The sequence below is a fragment of the Pogona vitticeps genome, chromosome 7, assembly GCF_051106095.1.
Source record: "Pogona vitticeps strain Pit_001003342236 chromosome 7, PviZW2.1, whole genome shotgun sequence".
Lineage (NCBI taxonomy): Eukaryota > Metazoa > Chordata > Lepidosauria > Squamata > Agamidae > Pogona > Pogona vitticeps.
In genome coordinates, this window is record NC_135789.1 from 32634807 (window position 1) to 32661403 (window position 26597).

Below are 26597 nucleotides of genomic sequence, written 5' to 3' on the forward strand. Positions count from 1 at the left end.
CAGCCCTGCGAGGCGGCGGCGGCGGCGGCGGCAGGAGCCGGAAGGCAGGCGGGCGGGCGGGCCGGCCAGGCAGGGCGCACGGCGAAGGCGCAGGGCGAGGGCGCACGGCCCCGGCGGGCCCTCCGCCGCTTTCCCGGCCCGCTGCAAGGATGGCGCGCAAAGTGCCGCGGGCGGAGGTCTGCGCCGACTGCAGCGCCCCAGGTGAGTCCCTCCGGCCGCGGGGCCGAGCGCGGAAGGCGGGGCCGGGAAGGCGGGCGGGCAAGCAGGCAGGTAGGGCCGAGGAGGAGGAGGAGGAGAGGGGGCGGCCAGGGAGGGAGCAGGGCCTCGCCTTCCTCCTCCTCCTCCTCCTCCTCCAGCTGCAATGGGGGTGGGGGCGACGCTCCCCCCTCCCCTCCCCTCCCCTCCCCTCCCCTCCCCGGCGTCCGGCGACCCCCTTGAACCGCGCCTGGGCGCCAGTCCCTGGTCTCCTTTCCCCCCCCCTCCCCGGTTCCTTCCTCCCTCTTCCCGCCCCCTCCGGGGGGGAAAAGGACCCAGGCGTCCGGATGCACCCCCACCCCCACCCCACCTGACCCCAGAAAAGAGGACCCAGGCGTCCGGCAGCTCCCTTTCACCTTCTGGTTGCGGTGCCCCCCCCTTTCCACCCTTGCCAGCCAAGCTTCCTGCCCCTGCCCCCCCCTCCAAAGAGGACCTAGGGCCCCTCCCCCCCCGGATTCCCAAGACTCCCCCTCGGCTCCCTTTTGAGAGAGGGGACCCAGGCGTCCTGGTATCTCCTACCCCCCCCCCCACGCACACCCCCCCCTCCTTCCTTCCCTGCGGTTTCTTCCCGCAGGCTTCCTGCCTGCCCATTTTTCACCTCCCCCTCAGTTCTTCTGCTTTGCTTCCGTTTGGCCTTCTCTCCCCCTCCACACACATACTTTCTTCCCAAACCAGGAATCGAACCCAGGACCTTGGAGTTCTCTCCCATTCCATGGGTTCAGTCTCTGCCTGTCTGGGTAGTTTGGGGGCGAAGGGGGGGGAACCCTCAAACCATCTTGGCCTATGGGCCCACCCCTCTCCCGTCCTTTCCTCTTCTCCGCCCCCCCCGCCCCCATTCAGGAATAGAACCCAGGCAGCGTCCAAGCCCCACTCCTGGGGGTGTCCTCTGCTGGAACACCCCCTCGCCCACCTTGTGCTCCCCCTTCCTTCCCCTTTTGCCCCAGCGCCTCCCCTCCTCTGCTCTGGCAATTAGAACCCGGGTCTCCGGGCCCCCTCCCCGCACATGGCCTATGACATCACATCCCCCCCCCACCCCGTACATATTGCCTGCAAAAAGGCCTGGTGGTTGTGGGGGGAGGGAGAGCGATGGTAGGGGCCTTGGGGCAGAGCACTGTGTCCTCTCTGCCTGTATACCCGCCCACCCCCTTGTCATTTTTAAAGGGCCGGCTCCCTTGTTATATAAAATCAGAGGGTTTATGCTTTTATGTATTGCTGGTTCAGCACGAATTTAGCTCCTACGATTTCTCTTCTCAAAAGCCCCCCCCCCCGTGTTCTCTGTCTGCCTCCTGGGAGCCTCACATTTCCCCGTGGGAGGGGGAGGCAAGGGCTGTACGTCCTTCCAAATTCTTCCCCCCCCCTCCGGGGACACGGATCCCTGACAACCACTGTCACTTTTTATTTGGGCAGGAGAGATTTGACCCAGGGCTGGGTTTGTAAGCCTGATGGGTTTTGCTTTGGCGTCTGGCTAGTTTGAGTAGGGCTCTTGTTCTAAAGAAATAAAAAATCTGGGTTGCCACTCACGTATTGTGGCCTCCATGAATGTAGATTCTCTTCCTGCACTTCTTGCTTGGGCTTTCCTCTTGAGAATGTGGTTTGGCTCGCTTTCTCGAGGCGTCTGCCTCTGGGAATCGCCGGACGTCTCCATGGTTAAAAAGCAAGAGTGGGTTCCTGATGCGTATGATAAAAATAACCGGGTCTGAGGCCTCTAAATCCATTGAGGGCCCTTTGCTTGCCGGCGTGGAGGGACAAACGTGTGGAGCTCTGCCGTCCAGCTGGCAGGAGACATTTTGGATTCGTTTTCCTGTCCTACTGTTGTGGGATTTAAGACCGAAACTTACCAGTGCCGATGGGCAAAACAGAACCTCCATAGTCAGGAGTAGTCTATCCTCAATTGCTCTGCTTGCCGGTTCTCATGGCTAGGAAAGAACGTGCTGGAATAAACAGATACTGTATTACATTTGAGGCATGAGCAGCTGGGTGGGTCAGCTCAGGTGGCCAGCAGATCCAAGGGGGGGGTCCCTTAGCATTATTTCTGGAAAACCTGGAGGTGGGGGGGATGATCTCTTTCAAGGGTGCTCTGAGAGGCTGCCGCTTTGGATTATAATCTGTTCACCTCCTTAAATCTTGTGGACTCTCCCCAGGATGTTGGATCTTTTTGCAGCTGGCCCTAGACAGAACCCCCCCCCCCCCGAAGTGTGGATCTCTATTTGGGTGTGACATATCCTCAATATTTTGGGTGTCGGGTTTGCTTTCCAGGGGAAAGGATTCTACAACGGGACCGCCGGGTTTTGGAATCTACATAAATCCATTTATCCCCAAGATTTATTATTGTTTGAACTAGCTGTTTAAGAGTTAGGCCCTAATTATTTCTGTAGGCTTTTAAAGGCCAGCCATATCTTCTAGTTTGTTTCTATTGATTGAGTTGATGGTTTATTCTTACCTATGTGTCTGTCTACCTGTCTGTCTGTTGGTCGTTATCTGTATATATAGGTAAGTGGGTTACCTATATATACCATGATTATTTTAATTGTTTTCTATAAACATGTTAGTTGTCTCTGGCTCTTTGGGAATCAGGGCAGGATTTAGGGAGATGATTTGATGAGGATGGGTGAGACCTGGGTTCAAATCCTGCCCATGGCTGTGAACATCTCCAGCAGACTGTGGCCCTGCAAGGTAGGCCAGTGTTGGGAGGACAAAGCAGGAGAAGAAAGGATAGAAACTCATTGAAGACATAGAGATCAAACAGATTTATAAATCTGGGGGCGTCTTAATTTGTGCTGGAACAGAGCGTCTTCTGTTCCAACAGAAACTGGCGAGTTTTGTGTCATAAGAAGTAAGGTCTGAAGAAGGTTTGGGCACCCTTTTGTGGAGGAGAATTTCTTTTTAAAAAAAGGGGGAGGGTTGTACTAATTTTGCATTTGGCTGATACGAATTTGGTTGAAAGCTGATGGGGAGGTGGACTTAATTCTGCAGCTCCAGAGAGATCTGTGGCTCTTTCCTTTGGGAACGTTTATTTACTGTCGTTCTACATAGTTCAAGGTAGATCTCCCCCTCACCCCCAACAAGCATCATCATTTTGATGTATGAGAAAGGTCCCCCCCCAAAAAAAAAACCCTCAAGCTGTACGATGACCGCCCCCTGTCTGGAAGGAAATGCACTCTGCCTGTGCTCAGAGGTGCCCTTGTTATCTATTCCTCACGGCTGCCTAAAAATTCCTGGTGCCAACTCTGCTGGTCCTTGTGAAAATGAATATTTCCCAAACCCCACAAATATATTCCTCCGGGTTGAGAAATGAATCGCTTTCAGGGGGAAATAGTCTCTCGCTCCGTTCTCTGCTGCCGAAGGGGACGTGGTTTCCAGCAGCCGTGGTGGGTGATGCTCCGGGCTTTTGTTTCAGAGGTGGGAGGTCATATCTCAGAGAGAGAGAGAGAGAGAGAGCGAGAGCTTTGTGATTTCGAGGGGAAAGGATCCGGGGTGGCGAGGGGGGGGGGGAGAAGAGACCCTGCCAGTCTTTCCTCTGTTCTTCCCACCCGGTTTTCCGGCAGAGAGGTGAGGGGGGGAAGAACATTGGTACGGAAGGGCTTCCCTGAATGTGGGCGGGCCCGGGCCCGTGGGAAGCCGTTCCGGCCTGCCAGCGGCTCCTGTGGGCACCGGCAGCGGGCGCGTGCCAAGCCGACTCTGCATCGCCATCTGGGCCGGAGGGGCCCGTGTTCAGGCGTCCAAATTGGGAAGCTCGGAGAGAAGGGCACCCTGGTTTTCTGAAACGGATGCCGTTCCGGGAGGTTCTGGGCCTGCGCTTGTAAAGAAGACGTTTCCATTCCAAGCCCTGCACCTTCTGCCTAGGGTTACCAAAGCAACCAGGCACCTTCTAGATGTTTGGGACTCCGGCTCCCATTGTCCCCGGCTGTGGGCCGTGCCGGCAGGGGCTGATCTGATCTGTAGTCTTAAACGCTGAAAGAGAAAGGCAGCTAAATGTGATGTTCTAGGTGCCAGGCTCAAATCGGAAGTGGGAGGGGAGGTTCATTCCTGTGGCCCTCACCCTTTTCTCTCTGGTTGGGCAAGGCACCCACGTCGTCTTCCCCAGCGGCAGGTTGTAATCCAACTGGGGGCGAGGAGGGCTTTTGCCTGGAGCCCCGGACGGCCGCCGTTTCTGGTCATTGTAGGCCGCACTGCTCCGGGGTGACAGCAGATCCTAGCTTCGTTTCTAAGTCAGCTGCTTGTTCAGTCCCATCTTGCTTTTGACTCTTGAGGACTAGATTCCTGCTTTGCTGTAGTTTCGTGGGAGGAGACCGGCTGATCCCCAGTGTACCCAAGTCGTGCCAGGAAAAGATCCTTGTCTTGAACACCTTGGAGACGTAACCTTAGGTTTCATGAGCCTGAAATTCAACTCAATGCAAGACAAATTTCTATGTCCCGTTACTCGCCCCCTGCTTTTTCCTCAAGGTGAGATGGCTGGCATGCAAACCCAATACTACGATATATTGCTCGCTCCTGGGCGCTCCAGGGGGATTTCCGCCATGTATGGAGCCTCTCTGTTCAGGAAGAGTTTATCCCTGGAATGCCACATGTGGGAAACGTGGACTTATAAAACTAGAAATTTATCTCTTGTAATTTTTAAAGGACACAGTGGACCCTCCAGGCAGACATCAGGTTTAAAATGTGTGGCACTCGGAGAAGGGTTTCGGCAGGTATTTTAACAACCTGTCACATACCGTGGGAGTTTTGAGGACGGTACACGGCTCCCTCCCGTGGGAAGCCCGGCTGGCCTCTTCCCGGTTGTTCATTTGCCCGCAGGTGGAAAACTGATTTACTCCAGTGGACTTTGAAAAGGGAACAGATCTGTCGCGTTGTTCGTTCATAAGTCTTTCTTCCTGTCGTTCATTTTTCTTTTATGAATCAAGGTTTTGCTTTTCACCAGACCTAAATCAGCGGAAGAAGCCGGCCTCTGAATAAAACGGGCTAGTCTTTAAGACTGAGAGTGAAGGTGACATCAGGAACTGTACGGAAGGGGAACAAGGTTTGAATCCCCACTCGGCCACTGGACTGATGGCCGTGGTAAAGCCATGATTTGAACATCTCACCTCCTTGAAAATCCTGTTAGGGTTGTCTGTAAGTCCCCGTTAAGTCAGAAACGACAGCAGGGAAGGAACTCAGAATTTCAGGGTGTTTTTGAACTGTGGTCTGACCCCAGAGCTGGGAGCTCTAATCACGAGGTCTAAGCTCCCCCTCCGAATCTAACACCAGACCCCGCAGCAACACCATACAGGATGCGAAGCCACTCCTGCAGATGGAATGGCCCCCACCCCTCATTTCCTGCTTATCCCTGCCTGGACGCAGCTTTCCTGGCTTTCGGGGTGTGGCGAGCGAGGTTCAGATTGCGAGCGATGGAAAGAATGGACAGCTTTTCCCGCAACGCATTACAGCCAGCCCGACGGATGTACAGAATGGAGGGGATGTGGGAGCAGGTGGGAACAGAAAAGGGGGCAGGATCCAAGAGTCAAGTTTTCTACACCAGCCCTTGTGGGAATCGTCATCCTGTCAATGGATGTATTTGCTTGTTCCATCGGTACTCTTGTCTATTTCTGCTAAAAATAGCGCTGAAGCGCTATAGTGCTCAGATCCTTGCTAGGAACGCATGAAAACAAGCATTAAAATCCGAGGGGGGGGGATCAGGAAACCTGAAACCCATTCTAAAGGAGTTTAAAGAGGCCCTTGCACATTCTCTAGAAGCATTCTGCAATTTGGGACGTATCCTGCAATTCTGCAATTATCCTGCAAGAAGCGGATCTCCGGGAATCATGGAAGTTGTCAAGAATCCATGTTGGCGGGAATGGGGAACCGACCCGGGAATCCTGGGGAGGTTTTACTACTGTGGGTCTGCATGCATGCCACTGTAGAAAGCCCTGTGTTATAATTTCCCCGGTTGATTGGATGGGGAGCTGCTACAATGGGCGATTATTTCCCCTTCTTGTGGGTTGGGGACTGGTGGTGTGGTATGTGGGTGGCCACAGTTGGCACAGGGCTGTGAGATGACTTAGAAGCTGTACCCTCTGCTTGGCACTGCTTGGCCACACCCTAGGATTTCTTGACGACCAGGGACCCTGACCCGTCACTCAGCTGACTCCTCTGTGCTCTCGGAGTAGAGCTGTGTTTCTCACAACAGTTGCGGGCAAAATGGATTTTCCCAGGTTGGAAGCTTTCTTGTGGAAGTATTTTGAGGATGATTTCCTTTTGTATGGGCATTAAGAGCTGTTATCTTTACAAAAGACCTGCTCTCCATTCATTCATTCATTCATTCATTCATTCATTCATTCATTCATTCATTCATATAGGCTGATCCAGCTGCCTGCCTTTCAGGGTGGGTAGAACAGGGTCTGGAGACTGTCACGATGACCCCTCTTCCAACTTTTCCAGTAAGCCACTGGTCACGGCCCTGTGCTTCTCCAGCAACAGGATATGGCAAGACATGGCAGGGCTCTCTGTTCAGGAGCTAGAAACCCAACCCAGCTTCCATTCAATTCTCCCGAGATGTGTCTTTTCCACTATGACGTTCTCAGAGGGATAAAATGGGAAGGAGCAATGTGGTCCAATGGATAGAGCATCAACTTTGCATACAGAAGGTTCCAGCTCGAACCCACATCATTTGCTATTCCCAAAGGGGAACTGGCCTTGTGAAAACTTGGTGACAGAGACCTTGAAATTTTGCTGGCTGCCGGGCCTCTGACTTGCTGCTGGTTCATTTTCTTCCTGCTATTGTCCTTTGAACCCTGTTAAGTTTTACTGCTGCCTTTTTTTTTCCCTTCCGAAAGTCTGTTTGTGTTTTGTTCTATTTTTAGATATATTTGCATCCTGGCGTTATATCGCTAACACACCTAAGTAGTTACACATCAGTGGGGAAGTGTTAGAACGAAACTTGAGAACACCCACGCCCCAAAATCCAGAATGATAGAACAGCCAAGATTTAAAAAGATCTGGTGTGCTGGATAGAGGGAAAGGCTGAGACTCAGGAAACCTGAGTTCGAATCCCCGCTTGGTCATGAAAACTCATAGTGGGGGATAGAACTGGTGAAACCATTTCTTAAATATCTCACTAACTTCGAAAGCTCTGTTAGGCTCCCCGTCAGTCAGTCCCCACTTAGTGACACATAAGTGGCTGAAACAAGATTTGAAGAACAAGAAGGGGCTCTCCCCAAATGGAACAGCCCATGTGAACAACCAAAGAGCGGGCCTTTTGCAGAAGTAATGGCTCTTAATTGTTGCTCAAAATCAAACAGTTCGATGTACGTAGGTATTACCAATTCCAGCCCTGGATTTGGTACTGTTGCTCATCATGTGCACACACCTGTCTGTCTGTCTGTCTGTCTGTCTTTTTCAGTGTGTGATGGAACTGGAGAGGGTGGTCTCTGACACACTTGCATTTTTTCTCTCTCTCCAGAACAGAGCAGGAGTTTCATCCCAAACGGGGGAATCCTTCCACAGTTCGAGTTACTTGTTTGAATTCCTGAGCTTGCTTTTGGCCTACTGGATATGCTGGGAGCGCAGAGCCAGAAGCAGGGTGGATTCTCTCCCCCCCCTCCTCGGCCACCCCCCTTTGTTGTGGTTGATTTAATTCCCAGTCACTAACAATGGCCGGCCAGCTACCTTTCCCTGTTCTTTCCTTCCGTTTCTTTGAATTCTGGCTTGGTTAAGACCTGGCCTCATCTCATTTTATTTTTCCATTCCTGGAGTACATATTCATAGCATTTCCGATCTTCTGTGCCCGAGGCCCAGCAAATGCCGCCCCCCCCTCTTTTTTTTTTTGCTGCTTCTCAAAATGGGTGAGGACGGTGATCCTCACACCTTCGAACCCCGGCCTTCAAGCGTGTTGATCAAAGCAGGCGCAGAGGGATCAGAGCAGGCGGGCATGCTGGCGGGGCCGTCCTTTTCGAAAGCTACCTGGACCTCAGGCTGTACTGTACGTGGCATCGATCGGTCGATCAGTACAGAACCTTCATCGTCCCCTGTCGGTTTCACGCGTCAGTTTCACTGGCTTTCCTTAAAGGCGGGTGGCTCTTGGGGGGGGGTGAGTTTTCATAGCTTCTGTGACAATATTAAAGATCCATGGATAGTTTTGCTCTTTTAAGTTTTAGTTTGTAAACCCGTCCTCAGTTTTACAAACACAAAAAGGTCTTTGTTTGGGCTGCCACAGAATTCTTGGGTGGTTTTGCTCCATCTCAACGAGCCATTGTGGGCGAGGCCAAGGAGGGCGGGAGGGCCAAGTGGGGCCCTCTGGACGTCTTTGGACTACAGAGCCCATCAGCCCTGGCTAGCGGAGCCAAGGAGGGGGTGAAGGCTCGAAGGAGAAGAACAGAGGACAGTGGTGGCAGCTCTCGGTGCGGAAAGGGGCGAAGCTGAGTAAGCCGGTGGAGGCTGGCGGCTGCGTGCTTTCTTTCTCTCCCTCCGTCTCCTGCCTTCCTGCATCGTTTCTCTCTTGACCTTTTGGCTGTGCTCGGCTGCAAAACAAAGTCCCGTTTCTTTCCTCCCTGGCCCTGCTTTCCTCCTCCTCCTCCACAACTCGCGCAAAGGCTGAGGTGGCGAAGCTGGGAAGGGTCACAATTCCAGGGTTGGGACCCTGAGGAAGTTTCCCCATTTCACTCCTGGCCAGACCAGTTGGAAAAGCCCCCCCCCCCCCCCAGGATCCTGTGAAATGCCATGTTTTCCTGATAAATAATAGAAAACGTTCTCGATCCATTAGGTGCTTGTAGTTATGTGCGGTGACATAATTTCTGACTCACAGAGACCCTGTCCATTACTGGCCTCCAGGAGGCCTCCTCCTCAAAAGCCCTGGTTAAATTTCGCAAACGAAAAGTTGTGGTTTCCTTTACTGGGTCTGTCCCTCTCATCTTGGGTCTTCCTCTTTTCCTACTGCCTCCAACTTTAACCTTAAACACGGACATTTTTATTAAACTCTGATGACTAACAGTGTCCCGTAGACTCTCCCCAGCCTTAGTTTTTTTCTCTCTAGGTTTTCCAAAAGCCATGGCAACCTAGGGGCTGTTGAGCTTCCTCTTTGTAGCCAGGAGTTCCGTAGGCCCACTATGTGCCACCCGTTGGCTGGCATAAAACAGATGTCTTTCTTGCTTGAGGCTGGTTGTCTCTCCAGCCACACACACCCTGCCTCCTGGCCTTGTTTTCCACTGAATTCATAGTTCGGTGGAAAACAAAATGACTCTTTGTTTTATCCCAGTGTTGCTAAGATGCAGGGAGGAGAGGTGGTGGGGACAGCTTGGCCCCGCAGCTCAGCATGGGTGGGGGTCAAAGGGCGTGTCTAAGGCCTCCCCAGCCGAGAATCTCCAGAAGTCACCCACAGGCATTCAAGAACCCCCTTCGGCCAAAGAGTGAGGGGTGGGTGGGTGGAAAGGGCCCACCTCCATCCCGAAAAGGGGCCGTGGGGGGGAGGGGCTTTGACCTTTCCAAAAGTGGCCGGAACTGCTTGGAAAGGCCAAGCAGGAACTCTGCACGCGTCCCTAGCGACTCTCGTCAAGCGGGCACGGAGGCTGGGGGAACCGACAAATCGGGTGACGATCCTGAATGGAAACGAGGATGCCGGAAGGAGCGCTATGAATTTCGGCATCTCCTCTCAGAAGCAAGGCTGAGGATTTGGGGCTCAGAATAGCTCCCGATGTGGGAGGCTCTTCCTTCTGCTCTTTAAAAAAACATTGGCACCAGCAGCAGGAGGTGTAAAAAAAATGACAAGGGGCTTTAAAAACGGCTCTGTTCTTGTTTGGGGGCCTTGTGCTTCATTGGCCATATATATGTAATTAAGACAACCCACACTTTTCCAAAAAAGATGGAACAGGTTTAGGAAACAGGTTCAAGAATTCATAAGAATGGGGCTCTGAATATGTGAATGTGCGTGTGCGTGTGTTTTAATATATATATATGGTCCATTTGAGTCAAAAGGAGAGGCGTTAACCTGGGTGACGATTTCTAAAATAAGAGCAAGGGTGTTCCAGGATTTTCACCCTTGTTACGATCCAAAAACCCTTGACCCTTTTCAGAAGGTTTGCCGGGAGGCTGTGTTGCTGTTAATTGCCATTTTTCACACCGTAAAATATCCCAGCACCGATATTGATAAATTCAAGATATATCCCTTGCTTGCAAGTGTACAATTTGAAACAGCAGTAAAGGAAACATGGAAGTGGAGGGCAGAGGAAAACACCTGCGCTCCAGCCCAAGAAAAGAGAAGGGAAATCATCTTGGTGACTTGCTTTATTCCCCATTGCATTCCCCCCGCCCCCTCTGGTGAAAAAGCATCCATGGAGCCAAGGAGAGATTCTTGCAAAGGACTGGCTGGACTTCAGTGATGTCATGGCAAGGTCACGGACTGTTCCATCCGTCCAAGAAAGGTGGGGGGGGTGGATGGTCACCCGCAGGCACATTCCTGCACATTGTGGCTTTGAAAACGGAGCGGGGGGGGGCAGATTTTCACCTGCAGGTGTTTTTGCAGGGCAAAGATCGGGTGGAGACTTGTCTTTCCTCCCTGCCTGCCCATGGCTAATGGGGAGGCTTTCCTTAGCTATGGGGAAGAAACCCCCTCCCCGTTGCCGGTTGCTAGGGAAACCTTCAGGGTTTCCTTAGCAACCAGACAGGGACCTGAGGCGTGGCTTCTCTTTTAAGCATCTGCAGAGATGGTTCATCCGCGTGCCCCCCCCCCAATTCACTCCACACCCGGATCTTTCCTGTATTTGGCACAATTAAGAAATTTGGCTTTCTTTCTGCCGAGTTCTTTTCAATGATTATTGTAATTTTATTATCCGTTTATGTTCTGATTTTGTGGGTCAGCTAAAAATCCAAATAAATAAAAAAATTGAGAGAAGAAATGAAAGGCTTGTGGTGGGGCGCCCCTCAGCCTCCCCAAACATCATCGGGGCTCCGGCAAGAATTGTGTTCCTTAATTGGCACGCAGACTTTGTGCAAAAAACGTAAGAGAGGAAATGAAAGAAGGTGCAAGGTTCAGATTAAGGTAAATGCAGAGCAGACTTTGAAGTGGAACCAGGAACACAGCAATGGGAATCCACACACAACCTTCCCTTCCCCCCCCCCCCCAGCCGCGTGAATTTTTACGGCGTTGGCACCTTTGTTATCTGGGCTTCCCACCAAGAAGCTCAAGGGGGTGGGTAGGATAAGGCCTTTATCCTTCGCCCATCGCGGCGGCCCTGTGAGGTAGGCCAGCCTGAGAAAGAGAGAAGGAGGGACTGACTCATGGCCGCCCCATTGAGCCTCGGGGGGACAAGGCGGCATTCGATCCCAGGACTTCCTGATCCCAAGGCCAGGCTTGAAACTAGGGGCGGATAAGAGCTGGGGAGGGAGGGGGGAACAGGTGTGTTTGGACTACATATCCCATAGCATCCTGGCTGGAGCTGAGGGGAGTTGTGGGTGGGAGGGCACAGGAATACCCACCCTCGCTCAAATTCAGAGATGGAGTGTTCCCTTCCGCTGAAGGCCTGGATCTCAGGGTGGGAGGGGCCCATGGGCATGGGGGTGGGGCCAGAGGCAGAAGGGGCGGGGCTTAGGGGGACAGGGCGTGCCCCTCCAGGTGGGCTGGGTTCGGCCCGAGGGCTGAGGTTCCCCACCTGCTCTGAATAATCCGCCTCTCCTTCCAGACCCCGGCTGGGCGTCCATCAACCGCGGGGTGCTGGTGTGCGACGAGTGTTGCAGCGTCCACCGCAGCCTCGGCCGGCACATTTCCATCGTCAAGCACCTGCGGCACAGCCCCTGGTCGGCCACCTTGTTGCAGGTGGGTGCGGCAACCCTTCGGGCGGGACGAGAGGGGGTGGGTGGAAGGGTGAACATTTCCGAGGTGGAGGGCTGCCCGTGGGGCCTCCTGGTTCCCCTTAGAGAGGCCTTTTCGGGCAGGACCGTCTCAAACCCCACATGGAACGAGGGGGGTCTGCGGAAATACTCCCCTCCCGTTCGCCACGGGTGAGCAGAATGTTTCCCCAGGCGAGTGCACCATCGGAGGGTTTTTTTGCCTGCCATGGCTAAAAGAAAAAGAATCAGGCAGTCTATGGAGGTGTGCTCGCTTTTATATGGGTTTCTGGAAGGGAAAGGACCAGCCTCTCCTCCCCTCTTTAGCACAGACCTGGCGAGGGGAGTACAAATCTCCCCACCCCTTTGCCATTTCATGCACCCCCCGATAGAGGGAAAGTAAATCGGAAATGTTAACTGTCGACCAGAAATGATTCAGATTCTTTTTGAAAAGCATAACTCTTTCCATTATAAAATAGGAAAACAAGGGATGGCTTTTAAGCAAAGCGAGTGTAATGTCACTGACGACCTTTTCCAGCCTTTTGGGGACTGTAACTATGAATGGAATGATGACTGGGAACTGTAACTTTTTAAAAAAAGTTACCTTCTGACTTGAAACTTTACTTTCTGTCTTTTTTTTCCAGTTAGTGTCCTGAAATCATAGAAACCTAGACATGCTGAGTAGGGAGGGCTCCCCAGAGATCATCTAGCAGCAGAACCTTCTCCCTGCTGTTTTCCTGCTGGTGTGTGTCTCTCTCCCCCCCCCCCCATTTACTGGTTACCTCCCTCCGTTTCTCTGCCTTCAGATGGTTCATACCCTTGCGAGCAACGGAGCCAATTCCATTTGGGAACACTCACTGCTGGATCCGGCCCAGGTTCAGAGCGGGAGGCGCAAAGCGAACCCACAAGACAAAGTCCAGTGAGTCCCAGGCGAAAAGGGGGTGGCTGGGACGCGGCACAGGTCGGGACCAGTCGGGACCAGGCAGGGTGGAAGGCTCTCCCTTCCGCACGGATGGTTATTTTAAAGAAGGATCTCGCCTTCCTCGTGTTCGAGGGAACGGTTCCAAAGCTTGAGGGGGGAGGCATTACAGGTGTGGCTGGGCCATTTGAGTGGATTCTGGGAATTGTAGTCCAAAACGACATTGCTGAACTCTGATCATTAAAAAAAAAAGATTTTAAAGATAAGTGGTTAATGGTTTTGCCTCCCCTGTTTTGAATTGGATGCTTAAGAAGCAGGCAGGCCCAGTTCTTGAAGTGGGGAAGGGTAAAGGGGTGCCTCTGGCCATGTGCCGAGATTCCTGCCACCTTCAGGAGCCCACGTCGCACAAATAGAGGCAGAAATGGCTTCCAGGCAATGTCGCAAAGCTTTGCCAACAAATGTATGTTTTCCAGCTGGATCCGTAGATTCGGGGTTTTTTTTCTTCTCTCCAACGGCTTCTTCTCTGTTACCCGTTCCTTTTTATTTTGCACGCAGCCCCACCAAGTCTGAATTCATCCGTGCCAAATACCAGATGCTGGCCTTCGTCCACAAACTTCCGTGTCGGGATGATGATGGCGTGACCGCCAAGGACCTCAGCAAGGTGAGGGCAGGCATGACCCGGAGGGCGCTTGGCTCGGAAAGGCTGCCAAGCGCCATCGGCGAGCCCGGTGGCTGGCTGGGGACCCCCCAGGATGGAGTTCAAAATAGATTTCCAGGGTTGATAACCTTGCACTACCTGTTTTTCCCCCCCTTGCACAGCAACTACATTCGAGCGTCCGGACAGGGAACCTCGAAACCTGTTTGCGCCTCCTCTCTCTGGGAGCACAGGCCAACTTTTTCCACCCGGTAAGACCTGCCCCGACGCCCCCCCCCCCAAGGGCCAGCCCTCCCTTGGGTCTGGGGAAGCGATCAAACTTGGGGGGGGGGCCTAAAACCCTGATTCAACCAATGGCCATGACGGCTGGGGTGGGAAGCGCCAGGCCAGAGGTAGCAGAACAGAAGAGCCTATCATGACAAAATAGGCAGCATACAGCCCCTGTGCCCGTGAGATTCGTATCTGTGGTTTCACTTCTCCGTAGGCTGAAAATATTGAAAACATTAAAAGAAAAAACTTAGAAATACAAATTTGCAGAATGTCATTACCAGAACTGGCCCCTAGATGGGGTCAGACCCCATGATATGGATAGGGTTCGGTATAACCCAGGTTTCGGCATCTGCGGGAGGGCCTTGCTGTGTCGCTGAATTTGTACCAACGAAACCCCACATTCTTCCAGGAGAAAGGAACCACGCCTTTACACGTCGCCGCCAAGGCGGGCCAGATCCTCCAGGCTGAGCTGCTGGTGGTTTATGGAGCCGACCCCGGAGCCCCAGATGTGAACGGCCGGACCCCGATCGACTATGCCCGGTGAGACGTAGTGTTTGCTTCCAGCTGTGGCCGGCGGGTCCTTAGGAGGATAACATGGAATGGAGACCAGTTGTGCTCTGCCTTGAATTCACGGCGGCCAGACTCTCCTCCCAGGAGTCATTCCACCAAATGTCATCATTTCCAGAGCTTTTGGTTGGAGGGCTCTCTGAAATTTCCCTTGCTCAGGGTGTTGGTGTTCTCCCCTTGGGGGGGGGCACACACCGCCTCTCACCGTCCACTCTCTCTGCGCCTTGCAGGCAGGCGTCCCAACATGAGCTGGCCGAGCGCCTGGTGGAGTGTCAGTATGAGCTGACGGACCGGTTGGCTTTTTACCTCTGTGGACGGAAGCCGGGTAAGGCCAGCGGAGGCGTGGATCAGGTGCCGAAGGAGGAGCAGGTTCCGGGGGGACGGTTGGGATGTCAGAACGATGGATTCAGAATGGACGCTCATGCCGCTCGCTTGCAATGCAGCCTACTGACATGCATTAATGAATTAATTAACTAGCGTGCATGCATTTAAGCCTCATCTGGCAAACCTTCGGGATCTCAAACCCACTGGGAAACTGTTTTTAAAATTCCTAGAAAGAAAACTCAGAAAAATATTTCCCCTCGATTTTTCTTTGCCTTTTTTCCTTCTGGGGGGGGGTGTCTTTGCTTCTTTAGGGGAGTTTTTGGAAGCTGGCTCGGAATTTAGAAATATGAATTATTTTGTACTGTGGGTTTTGTTTTGGTTTGTTTTTTTTTTTTTTAAAATCTTGCCTTCCTTTTCTAATCCGTTGGTGGCTGGCTTTTTGCTGCAGCCCTGGGCGCTGATGAGCACCTGTCTCAGCAAGCAGCCCACGATATTTTCCTAGCACCTATTTTGGAGACGAGCATGCAATCTGGGTAAGGCGGGTGGTGGGAGAACGGCTGGATCCTGAGGGACGGAAAGGCCGGCTGGATTGCCTACCCGGGTTTTGTTTTGGGTTTGGAGTTGGATTTTTTTTCTCCTTCTTCTTTTCAGATCACAAGAATGGGCATTACATCATCCCACAAATGGCCGACAGGTGAGCCTTCCCCTCCCCCCCGACCAAAAAAATTCAGCCCTATTTTTAATTTTAGGGGATGTCAGTGCTGCCGCCTTGTGGACATTGTCTGCATTGCATGTGGCCCATTTCCTGTAGAGAGATTTGAAAGCCCACTTATAGGGAATCCCCCCCCCTTAATCTATGCTTAGAGTTTTTAATTCCTCAAGAAGCAAAATGGGGGTCTATTTTACATAAAAGTGCTTCTCTCTTTTTTCGCTGCCCCTCTGGTCTGTCATCGTCGAAAGCAATGAAAATATATTAAAAAGGTCTTTGCTGCATATGGTACTTTTGGGGGGGGAATCAATATTTCAGTGGGAAAAGCTGATCTGTACAAATTACATCAGTGCAAAGCTTATCTGTTTATAAGTCTAGAGTTCTCCAGGTGGTAAATGTTAACGTTACACACACACACACACACACACAAACACACACACACACAGAGTGCCAAGAGTAAAAAGATCACAGCATATAAAAACAAGGAATCAGGGATAATAAGCACAGGAAAGAAAAGGCTGTTAACTTTTTTAAAAGAACGTGCTGGTTCATACCCCCAAGATATTCAGAAATCTTTCCGTTCTTCCAAAAGAAACGTTCTCCAAACGCCGCGCACCCTTTCCCGTGTTGCTCTCGGCGCCTTTTTTTTCCAGGCGTGCTTTTCTTAACATCCTCTTTTGTCCTCTTTCCTCTCCCGCTGCCTCTCCGGAGTTCAGAGTGCATCCCAAATGCATGTCTCAAAGGTACCGAGGGGTCGGTTTTCTGCATGCTTCCCTTCCCCTCCCCTCCCGTCTCGGAGGGTCTCTCGTGTGCCTTTGGCTTGCTTTTCTGGAAGGGGTGTGTGAGGGATGGCTGAGAAGGGAGAGGGCGAAGTACTTTTGCAACGGGGGGATAAGTCCTGTTTGCATCTCCAATCTCCTCAAATTTCCCAGGCTTGGTAGGTACCTCAGGGCTGAGAAGTTATCCCCAGGGTACACTGGGATCAGCATTTAATTTTCTCGTGGTCCAGCGGGGCCGTGCTCCCATTCAGGGCTGTAGCTGGGGTGGGGCACCTGGGACTTTGCACGCATGCCCTGGGGGCCAAGTGGAGAGGGTGCTGTTCGCCCCAGAGGCAAAATAAAATAAAAGAACTCGTCAGGCTTCCGGTCCCCTCCTGCCCATCATAACCGAGAGGAGGGTTCTCCCAGGTTGGGTGGGTGGTCGTCCTAGAAAAGTCATGCACGCAGTCAAGAAGTTTTTCTGAGGCTGCAGAATCCTGTCGTGTGAAAATTTAACAGCACGGAAATGATATTTTGGAGTACAAAGCCCAGCATCCCCCCCCAGGCTGTCTGGGGGGTGTAGTCCAGGGAAAGGCGTGCTGGCGGACCTCAGAAAAAGAAATCTTTTTGAAAATATTTATATAGTTATCGAATCTTATTTTCCTTCTTCAACTTTTAGTCTTCGGCGCTTCCACTTCCCCCCCCCCGATCGGTCGGCTGGTTTTCCTCGTTACTTCCCCTCCCGCACCCCAAATATTTGTGTGGGGGGAGGTGGCTGCTTTTTTCGAGTAAAATAACCTGCAAATCTGATCGGAGACTTGCATGGGAGGGAGGGGCCCGTGGGGTAAAGAGTGCCAGAAACCCCTTCTCACCCCCCCCCCCCCCGTGTGATTCATCCTGAAATGGCAAGAATGGGGATGATGATTATTTTTCCTTCCCAAGCCTGGATCTGTCAGAGCTGGCAAAAGCAGCCAAGAAGAAGCTGCAGGCGGTAAGTAGGCTTCGGAGATGGATAGATTTAGGTTTTCTTTTTGTTTGTTTCGGCCAAAGGGTCACCCTCAGCCCCCCCCCCCCACAGCTGAAATCCCATGGATCGGAGTAAAATGTGTCCCTGATTCCTCACCCTGTTTGAGTGACAGACCCCATGGTCCCTGGCTCCTTCTAATGGCCAGGTTTGGGCAATGTTCTTTTCAGAAATATATATATATATTTCTAGGGTTTTTCTTTTAATGGTTTTTAATATATTCAGACCGTGGATAAGTGAATCCGCGGATACCGATCCTGTGGATGAGGGGGTCCCTACTGTAGAACATCCTGTTGCTGAATCTATTTTTTCCCCTCTCTCTCCACCCTGCCCACCTCGTCACCCCTCGTAGCTCAGCAACCGCCTCTTTGAGGAACTGGCCATGGATGTTTACGACGAAGTGGACCGCCGGGAAAATGACGCAGGTGAAGGAAGGCTTTGTTGGCGGGCTGGTTTGGGGGCGCGAGTGGGTCTCTGAGGGGGAGGACGTAGAGAATCTTTGGGTGAGGGAACCTGTGGGGAAGTCTCTATTGGACCCACAAACTTTGCCTGGGCCACTCGCTTCCTTTCTTTCAGTCTACCTGGCAGGGTTGTTGTTATTATAAACGGGGGGGGGGAACCACCCTTCTTTGCCTGCAAAAAAAGGTGGCTGCGGCAAATGGCCTGCAAGGGTTTTTAGAAGCCACAACACTCGGGGGGGGGGTTGCCAGCTTTCGTGATTCACAGAAAGCGAATCTTATGTGCCCGTCGTGCTCCGGTGCATGGCTTGGCTCGCGTTGCCTGGCGTTGGCTGGCTGACGGGCCGCCTGGGCCGATGCCCGGGGAAGAAGAAGGGGAAAAAAGGAGGAGGAGGAAGAGGAGGAGGTGGCAGGGAAGGCCCCCGGCTGACTCATGCCGAGGCAGATCTGGACACGAACAGTGAGATGTTTGCCAGAAGGAGGCGGCCGGGCTCTGCCGTGAGCTGGCATTCGTGGCATGGCTGGCCTGTGCCCACGGGCAGAGCTTGGCCTCCCACGGGGGGGCAGTTCACGGTTTTTCTCCCCCTCCCCCTCAAAAAAAGAAAGAGGGGAAGGGAAGCCCCTGGGGGGGAATCTGTGGGAAGGCAGCCCCTTTCTCTCTCTCTTTGGCCTCGCGCCCGGCCTCCGTGCTTACTTCCCCACCCGAAATCGCCTGGCCTGCCCCCTGCCTTCCCCCTTCATTCTTGGCTAGCCTTGCATCCGTTTTTTTCCGGCCAAACACTCTCCCCCCCCCCCGAACACAAACGCCTGCCCACGGGAGTTGGAGGGGGGAAGAAAGCATCCCTCACTCCCCGCTTGGCTTCTCCCTGGAAGCTGGAAGCGAGCAGCTGGCTGCACCGTGTTTGGTAAGGGGGGGCAGTTAGATTTTTTTGGGGGGGTTGGCCGCGACCTATGTCTGTGTAAAGTAAAGCTATCGGTGGCTGGTTTTGGGTGGGGCTGCCGAGTCCTGCCTAAAAATCATTTTCTTTGGCTTTTTTGAAGGCTCGGTGGGTGGCAGCTGAGAAGTTGCACCGAAACTTCCCTGCAGAGGCTCACTCTTGTCTGGGGTGGGGTGGGGGGGACCGTTCTCGCTCCACGAGGCCCCACGTAGGGCGAGGGAGACCCCCCCTCTCACCCCCCAAAAGGGGAAGCTGCTCTCTGTTCTGTCCTTTGCCAGCTTCGTGCTTTGGATTTTCAGCTCCGGGAGGGGTTTGAAAGTTTGTAGGGACCAGTTTCGGAGGGGCACCGATGGCAAGATGGGCTCGGGGGGGGTGAGAGTCGAGATGGGCACTTGCCAGCTATTTGGGGGAGTCGGGGAAGATATACAGGGAGTTTTTCTTTCTGGCTGAGTGGATCTACGGTTGATTGCACCCCAAAATAGCTTTTTTAAGTAGGGGGGGGAGTAAGAAAGAATTTAAAAGATGCTCAGCCCCAAGCGATGCTTGGATGTCAGGCGTCTGCGTTTGGAACCCTTCCTGCTTCAGTTCGTGGCCCCGGTTGGCCCTTCGGGGCTGCGAATTTGAGTGGCGAGTTTTGTCTGCCGTGTGCGGTTCTTCGGTAACGACAGCCTTGCCAGGTAGCGCACAGAAAGGGGGCTGATAACAGTCTGGCAGCGCAAAGACGAACAGGGCGGAGGGCCCTACCTGTGTGGGTCTGCACCCCCTTTTTGAGGGCTTTGTAAACTCTCGCCTCTCCCTCGCTTCTGGTCTGGAGCGCGCAGGATTGGGAATACAGATTTTGCTAACTGGTGCTTTCTGGTTGTTTCCTTCTGTTTCCCCCCCCCCCCCAAAAAACACCCCCAGTTTGGCTCACAACCCAGAACCACAGCACTTTGGTGACCGAACGCAGCGCGGTGCCCTTCCTTCCCGTCAACCCCGAATATTCTGCGACTCGCAATCAGGTAAAGGGAGGACGGCCCCCATCCGTGTTTACTCCCGCACCGCAGAGGCCTACCCGGCCAATAATGTTTGTGGGTTTTTTTTCTCTCTCTCCGTCCCTCGCAGGGGCGGCAGAAACTGGCTCGCTTCAACGCCCGGGAGTTTGCCACCCTGATTATCGATATTTTAAGTGAGGCGAAGCGTCGGCAGCAAGGCAAGGGGCTCACAAGTCCGACAGGTTTGTTCAATAATGGGAGAAAAGAGAGGGGCCGTTTCTAGCCTCCCAGATTTCTTAGCTGAGAAGTTTCCTGTGGTTTGAGCTTTTTTCCTTTCCTTTTACTTAGAATGATCAGCTGTAACAACCTACGCATTCCGCTTTCTGTCCAAATGCCCAAATTATTCCAGCTGTTTTGCTTCTTATGAGTGCTACGATTAGTTAGTTCATTTACGATTAGTTAGTTCATTTGCCAGAGAGGGCTCTATAGGAGATGATTCTTTTTGGGAGGGGGGTGGATTTGGAGAGGTGTGACAACCCCCCCCCCCAAGTTCAGGAAGAGGGGAAGATGGCTTTTGGACTTCTTAGACTTTTCTCCTGCCCGGATTGGTGCCGTCCTTTTAATCTCTCCCCCCTCCCTCACCCTCTGAAAAGAGGTGGCCGACCCCTCCCTCCACGGCCGGAGTGACGTGGACGACCAGCACGATTACGACAGCGTGGCTTCGGACGAAGACACGGACCAGGAGCCCCTGCGGAACGCCAACGCCGCGCGGAATAACCGTGCCCGGGTGAGCCCGCGTTAAAAAGCACGGAGAGCCGCTCCGTCCGGGTGTGAAACGGGTCTGGCGCTTCTGGGAATTCCCCAGGGAGTAACTTTTGTGTCATGCCTTGCAAAAAAGGAACTTCTCACAAAAGTCACTTTTTAAAAAGCTGTGCTGAGGGATCCACGTCATCGTGTCACAAAGCGGTGCGGCATCTTTTTGGCGATTTGCCGTAAAACAATGGTAGCTTTCACCGCTGTCCCTGTTTGGGTCCTTCTCAAGGGTCTGTGACTTTTCATCTTCCCTGGCCACAGCTTCCCCCACCAGTCAAAATTTGGAGGATTCTTCTGTGGGAAGGTCCTCGCCTCGGCACCAAAAGGCGTCCCCATGGCTCATGTCTCCTCCGCATGGGAGGGGAGGGGGCAGTCCTTGGTTGACCCTCCCACCACCAGCCCCGTCTCACAGGCTCTCTTTCGGCTTCGACCCCCCCACCCCCAGAGCATGGATTCCTCCGACCTCTCGGACGGCCCCATCACCCTGCAGGAGTACCTGGAGGTGAAGAAGGCCCTGGCCACCTCCGAAGCCAAAGTGCAGCAGCTGATGAAGGTCAACAACAGCCTGAGTGAGGAACTGCGGCGGCTCCAGAGGGAGGTAGGTGGGCAGGTGGGCGGAGCAACAAACCTCAGGCCCTCCTAGAATCCAAAATAGGCCCACACCCACTTCCACATTCTGGTAGTTTCCGACTCATACTCATACGGTAGAACCCCACCCGCGAGGGATTGGTTCCAAGCCCCCCCCATGGTGGATGCTGAAATCCACAGATAATAACAAATGCTGTACATAAAATTGTTAAAAAATTCCAGAAATTTTTGGATTTTTATTGTATTACTAAATCTGGCCACTAGGTGGAGACAGAGACTATGCTATGTATTCTTCAACAAGAATAGCATGGCCTCTGACTCCCTCTAGTGGCCAGTTCTGCTAAATACATCATGAAAATATTCATTTCTAGTGTTTTTCTTTAAATATTTTTAAACTGCCCGTAGTCGTCTAGATGGGCGGTATAAAAGCCAAATAAAGAAATATTTTCAGACTTCAGGTTAATGAAACTGTGGATACCGATCCCGCAGATTCAGGGTCCTACTGTATTTTTTTTCTCTCCTGTTCTAAAAGGCTGCACTCCATTTACAGAGATGCTGGCAGGAAGGGGTGGAAACAGAAATGGGCAGATGTCGGTGTGTATCAAAATGCAGGATTGGACCGGCTTTGCGTGATTTTGGAAACTTTCTTTCTGTGCAACCCTCAGATTCACAAACTGCAGGCAGAGAATGTGCAGATCCGGCAGCAGACGGGGCCGGCCCACCCAGCGGCCCCACCACCCAACGAGCGCTCCGACCACAGCCACATTGCCACCGCCGCGGCCACCGCCGGCGTCCACCGGCGGGACCGCCACGCTTTCTCCATGTACGAGCCGGGGGCCAGTGGCCTCAAACCCTTCGGGCAGCAGCCGGTGGATGATTTGGTGAGCCGACTGCAACCGTTCCACCCGGGGGTGAGTGACAGCGAGCGCAGGAGCACCCCCTCCGCGCGAGGCTAATTTGGGCGGGCTTGAATCAAGTTGCAAGCCCCCCCCCCATAGTCACCCCTTGGAATCAGTGGGACTCCATTCCAGAGGTTATAGGTGGTGTTCCCCGCGCGGAGTCGAGTTGCCTGGCATTAAAGATGGGGCGCTTCCCGGAAAAATAAACAGGAGGTAGTGACTGTAATCCAGGGCTGATAGTGACGTGAGGATTCGAACCCAGGCTTTGATAAAAAGTGATGCTCTCAAAGCCCGGCGAGGCAAATCTGCCCGTTTTACTTTCTGCCAGGGCTTGGCTTTTGCTGATTCCAAGCTCCTTTTGGTCAGGCGGAGGACGAAACTTCCAGATTCCTTGTGCAACTCTTTACTCTTTTGTTTCCATGTCACCAGGAGGTGGATGATGACGCCTTGTACACCATGCACAGCCAACCCAGCATCTACCGGGTAATGGGGGTGGGGGGGTGCGTGCGTGCATGTGTCTTCCCCACCCCCCGTGTGGATTACCAAACCGACAGAGACGGGGTGGGGCTTAGTCCATCTCCCCTGCTGGTTTTGCTTGGCTGCCCATTTCATCCAGCGGCTTTTTGGGGAGCCGTTGGGGGGGGGCTCCGGTCTGTGTTGCGTCTTTAACCCCCTCGCCCTTCTCCCCCTCTCCTGGCATTTCAGATCCGGAAGGGCGGCTCTGTGTCGTCAGTACCTTTCCCCCCGTGTTCTCCGCTCGCCCCGTGCCCGTTGGATAGCGGACGTCATATGGTGAATTCCCGTGTCGTCGTGGGGCCGTCTGGGGCGGGGGGGCAGAGGCGTGTGGGCCTTGGGGGGGGAACGGAGAAGGAGAGAACAGGGCCGAAACACCTGCCTCCCTGTCCTGTTGTCTTTTGCCTGCATGGGGGGAGGCGGTCAGCTGAAGGTCTCCAAAGGGGGCTTTAAAACCATAGGTTCCTCCCAACGAATCGTGGCCTTGCTCTAACGAGGGTTCCTTCGGTCCGCCACCTCCTCGAGATTTTAATTCTCTCGTGCTGCTGAGGTTGCACACTCCGTACTCTCTGGGCCTCGCTGGGAGCTTCCTTTCCGAACGGGAAGTAAGGAAGAGCTGGGCCTAGCGAGGCCTCGAGGGCTTTCCTGTCTCCCAGGTGAGCAACATTTAGGCTCCTGCCAGGTGGAACTCCCAGAACGGAGAATTACAGGCTGTGTAGCCCAAGTAATCCAGAAATCCCGTCCTTACAAGCAAATGCTTATGCTAATTTCTTAATTTGCAGCTGTTTTCCACCAAGATTTTATGCCACTTCTCTTACACACTGGGAAAACCACATTAGGACTTTTGCATGTCCATTGATTTTTAGAAGGAACTTTCTAAGCCATTCTCTGTTACCCTCGCTCTCTGTCTGTCTGTCTCCCACCTGACTTTTCTGTTTTTTTGCTTCTCCTTCCTCAGACGGGAAAACTCGACCGGCACGGCAGCGGTACAGACAGCGACTACGACAACACACAAGGAGGGGATCTGCCACTCAGGTGCGCATGGGGGGGGATTGGAGGGGGGTTTGGGGAACCGGGAGGGCCCTCCTGCCAACAGGCATTAAAATTCTGCTCCCAGAAAACTGCATTCTGCACCAAGAGACATTGGCCCTGGGAGTGCATTAAATTAATTAACTTCAGGGCTTGGAATTAAAGCATTGGATTTAGTGTGTTAACATAAAAATGGGTGCTTTTATGTTCAAAACTCATGTTCCATGTAGTTGTGATTTCTCTCCAGTCCTGGGGTCTCTGTGAGGAGATCCGGAACTGTTCAGAAGACTATTTTCAGCCTCTGGAAGTCATCTGGGGCCATCCCGTTGGCTGCTGAGATTTAAATGGACCATTTCTCAGACTTTTTTTTAAAAAGCCAGTCTTGAGGACTAGAAACTTAGCTTTGCTTCTCAGCATGCTAATGCACCTTGAGAGGTGTATAAAGGAGGGAGGAGGGCAGCGCCTCCTACCACCTTGCAGCCCAACCCCATCTCTGCCTGTTTTCTCCTCTCTCGTAGCATGGATGGGAAGCGCTTCCTCGATCTAAGCAAGGATGAGGACTCGCACCTGGAACCGGAACCTTTGGAAGGGGATCTGGATCCGGGCCTGCCCAGCACAGAGGACGTCATCCTCAAGACGGAACAGGTCACCAAGAATATTCAGGAACTCCTCCGAGCCGCCCAGGAGTTCAAGCATGACAGGTCTGGATGCATCTCTGGTGGCTGGCTAGGGGATTCTGGGAATTGTAGTCCCCCCCAAAAAAGGAGAATGTGCACAAGCTGTCCTAGGTAGTAGGTGTTCTGTGTGCAAGGTATGAGTACCATAATAGCAGAGGGATCCTAACCCTCTAGGCTTCAGATTGGTAGCAGTGAAGGTCTTGGGGAGGGGGGTGTCATTGGCTAAGAAGGAGAAAGCGTGATACCCATGCTCCCCCCACTGCAAGAATTAAACATGTACCTGTTGCACCTGTGCAGGGCTTGCTCTTATGCAGCCTCACTGAGTAAAACATCTCTATTGAGCTTTACCTTGCTACAAGGGCAAACAACAGGCATCACGTGGTGATCTCATGCTTTGCTTTTCCTTCTCCCTCATCCTCACTTTCTCCTTTTGTGCCATGTCTTTTTAAAATATATACATACATAGGCTAGAGAGCAGGGACCTTTTTTTTTTTTTTTTGGTCATTCCTTTTCACTGATCCGTAAGGCCCATTCTGAGACTCTGCCCAGGGTCAGGTGAGATAAAAATGCTAGAAATAAAAGGCAACGAAGTAAGGGACAATTCTCATTCCGGCTCCAAGACTCTGTATCTGGCCTCAATTTCTCTCTTTCCCCAGCAGCTTCGTCCCCTGCTCAGAGAAGATCCATGCTGCTGTCACGGAAATGGCCTCCCTTTTCCCAAAGGTAGGGCAGAGGTTGACTGTAACTTCACAGTTAATGAGTTCCTTGTAACTAATTCCTTCTTCCAATAGGAAAATTATAACTGCCTTGCATGACAAGTGTAACCTGACAAGGAATAATTTCATTCTTTTTGCGGTGTAAAATAACTACAAGGCCGTTAAGTAATTAAACCATTTGTGTAAAGCAACTTAGTTACTTTATAGTGATGAGGGCTAGCTTCGTTCAGTGGTAGAAGAGGAACGTCACACAGTTACAGTGCTAGCTTGCTGAGTCTTTTGTGCTGAATGGAACTTTTTGTAAAAGTAACTAAAAGTAACTGATATTTTTTTGAAAAGTAACTTGAAAGTAACAGACCACCTTTGAATGCTGCAGCGTTAATGCTCTTTCGGTTGGGTAGTCATGTTTCTCTCCTACCACCTCCTACCCTGTCCTCCCCCCCAGAAACCGTCACTGGAGACAGTCCGCAGCTCCTTGCGCCTGCTGAACGCCAGCGCCTACCGCCTGCAGAGCGAGTGCCGCAAGACAGTCCCGCCCGACCCAGGCGCCTCGGTGGACTACCAGCTCCTGACGCAGCAGGTCATCCAGTGTGCCTACGACATCGCCAAGGCGGCCAAGCAGCTCGTCACCATCACCACGCGCGAGAAGAAGCCGTGAGCGAGGGATGCCCGGCCTCTTCCACGCACACAACCCCCCGTGCGCATGTGCGAGCGCTCTCTCTCCTTCCGCCTCCCCTTGAAGTGCCCTTCGCCTGCTCGGAGGGGGCTGTGCAGGGACTCCCCCCCCCTCTGCCCCCCTCCTCCTCGTGGCACCTCGTGATTGTAAATAAATGTGGGGGGGCAGGCTCGGGTCCCCTGCACAAGGCGTCGGACGCCCACACAGGCAAAGAAAATGTGGTTCTGTAAATACTTCCGTCTCTCCTCCATGGGAGGAAAATAGTCCCTTCTCGGGAGGGGGTGTGTAAATCCGAACCCCCCCAGCCCCCCCGTCTTCCTTCCCCACTCCTCATTATATAGTGTGTGGAACAGTATGTATGTGAACCCTCAAACCCCCCCCCATGCATTATATCTATCTATATGGATAGATAGACAGATATACCCACACACATAACACTAAGTGTATTTATCTCTCCCAACCTTGTCCTTCAACTAGTGTTAACACTGGAATAGCAACATGGTAGGTGCTGCGGAGACTGGTGTAGCCACATACTCCCCCCCCAAGTGGTGCCACTTCCCTCTTTGCCCCCCCCCCCGCTCCCCAACGCCTTTAGCCTTCTGTTGTGCTACGAGGCTCACACAAATCCTAGCAGACACTTTGGGTGGGGTGGGTGGGTGGGGGAGAAACTGCACCGCCGCTCCGTGTTTTAGCCCGAACTTTCTCGGAGCCCCACTCCACCCTGCCAGGCATCGAACCCTGTCCTCTCAGAAACAGGTTCTGCGCCGTAGGCTTTTAAGTCCAAACGGGGGTTCCCCCAACGGGATGGGGGGGGAGACGACACCCGTCGGCAAAATCAGAGCAGCCCGCTCCCACTGCAACCCATTCACCCCCCTCCACCCCAAAAACTTCTAAGAGGGACGGCTGGGATGGAGGTGGGGTGCAGGGGGGAGAATGGCCAGGAAATGGGGGGGCGGCCGGAGTGTCGGACTGGGCACCGTGCTGGAATCTCGTTTGTTGTAAATTTGTAACAAATAATTAAAAAATGTGAGCATCTGTATGTCTG

The 26597-nt window shown here is 52.9% G+C and overlaps 1 protein-coding gene across 6 annotated transcripts; it reads left to right on the forward strand.

The window, feature by feature from the left end:
• On the forward strand, positions 1-26591 carry GIT1 (GIT ArfGAP 1). 6 transcript variants are annotated; one of them, XM_072978662.2, is made up of 22 exons: positions 3-201; positions 11901-12034; positions 12852-12964; positions 13520-13625; positions 13784-13870; positions 14299-14429; positions 14687-14781; positions 15432-15474; positions 16206-16232; positions 17190-17238; positions 17624-17696; positions 19571-19668; positions 19772-19883; positions 20295-20428; positions 20900-21052; positions 21708-21953; positions 22371-22424; positions 22647-22733; positions 23413-23489; positions 24002-24184; positions 24817-24883; positions 25322-26591. In XM_072978662.2, exons 1-22 carry the CDS (start codon positions 150-152, stop codon positions 25532-25534), a joined length of 2334 nt encoding a protein of 777 aa, XP_072834763.2. In that variant the 5' UTR covers positions 3-149; the 3' UTR covers positions 25535-26591. The 6 variants fall into 6 exon arrangements, with proteins under 6 accessions (XP_072834768.2, XP_072834763.2, XP_078235309.1 ...); XM_072978663.2 differs by having other exon boundaries at positions 6-201; positions 24820-24883; XM_072978667.2 differs by lacking the exon at positions 22647-22733 and having other exon boundaries at positions 1-201.
• Positions 26592-26597: the final 6 nt, after the last annotated feature.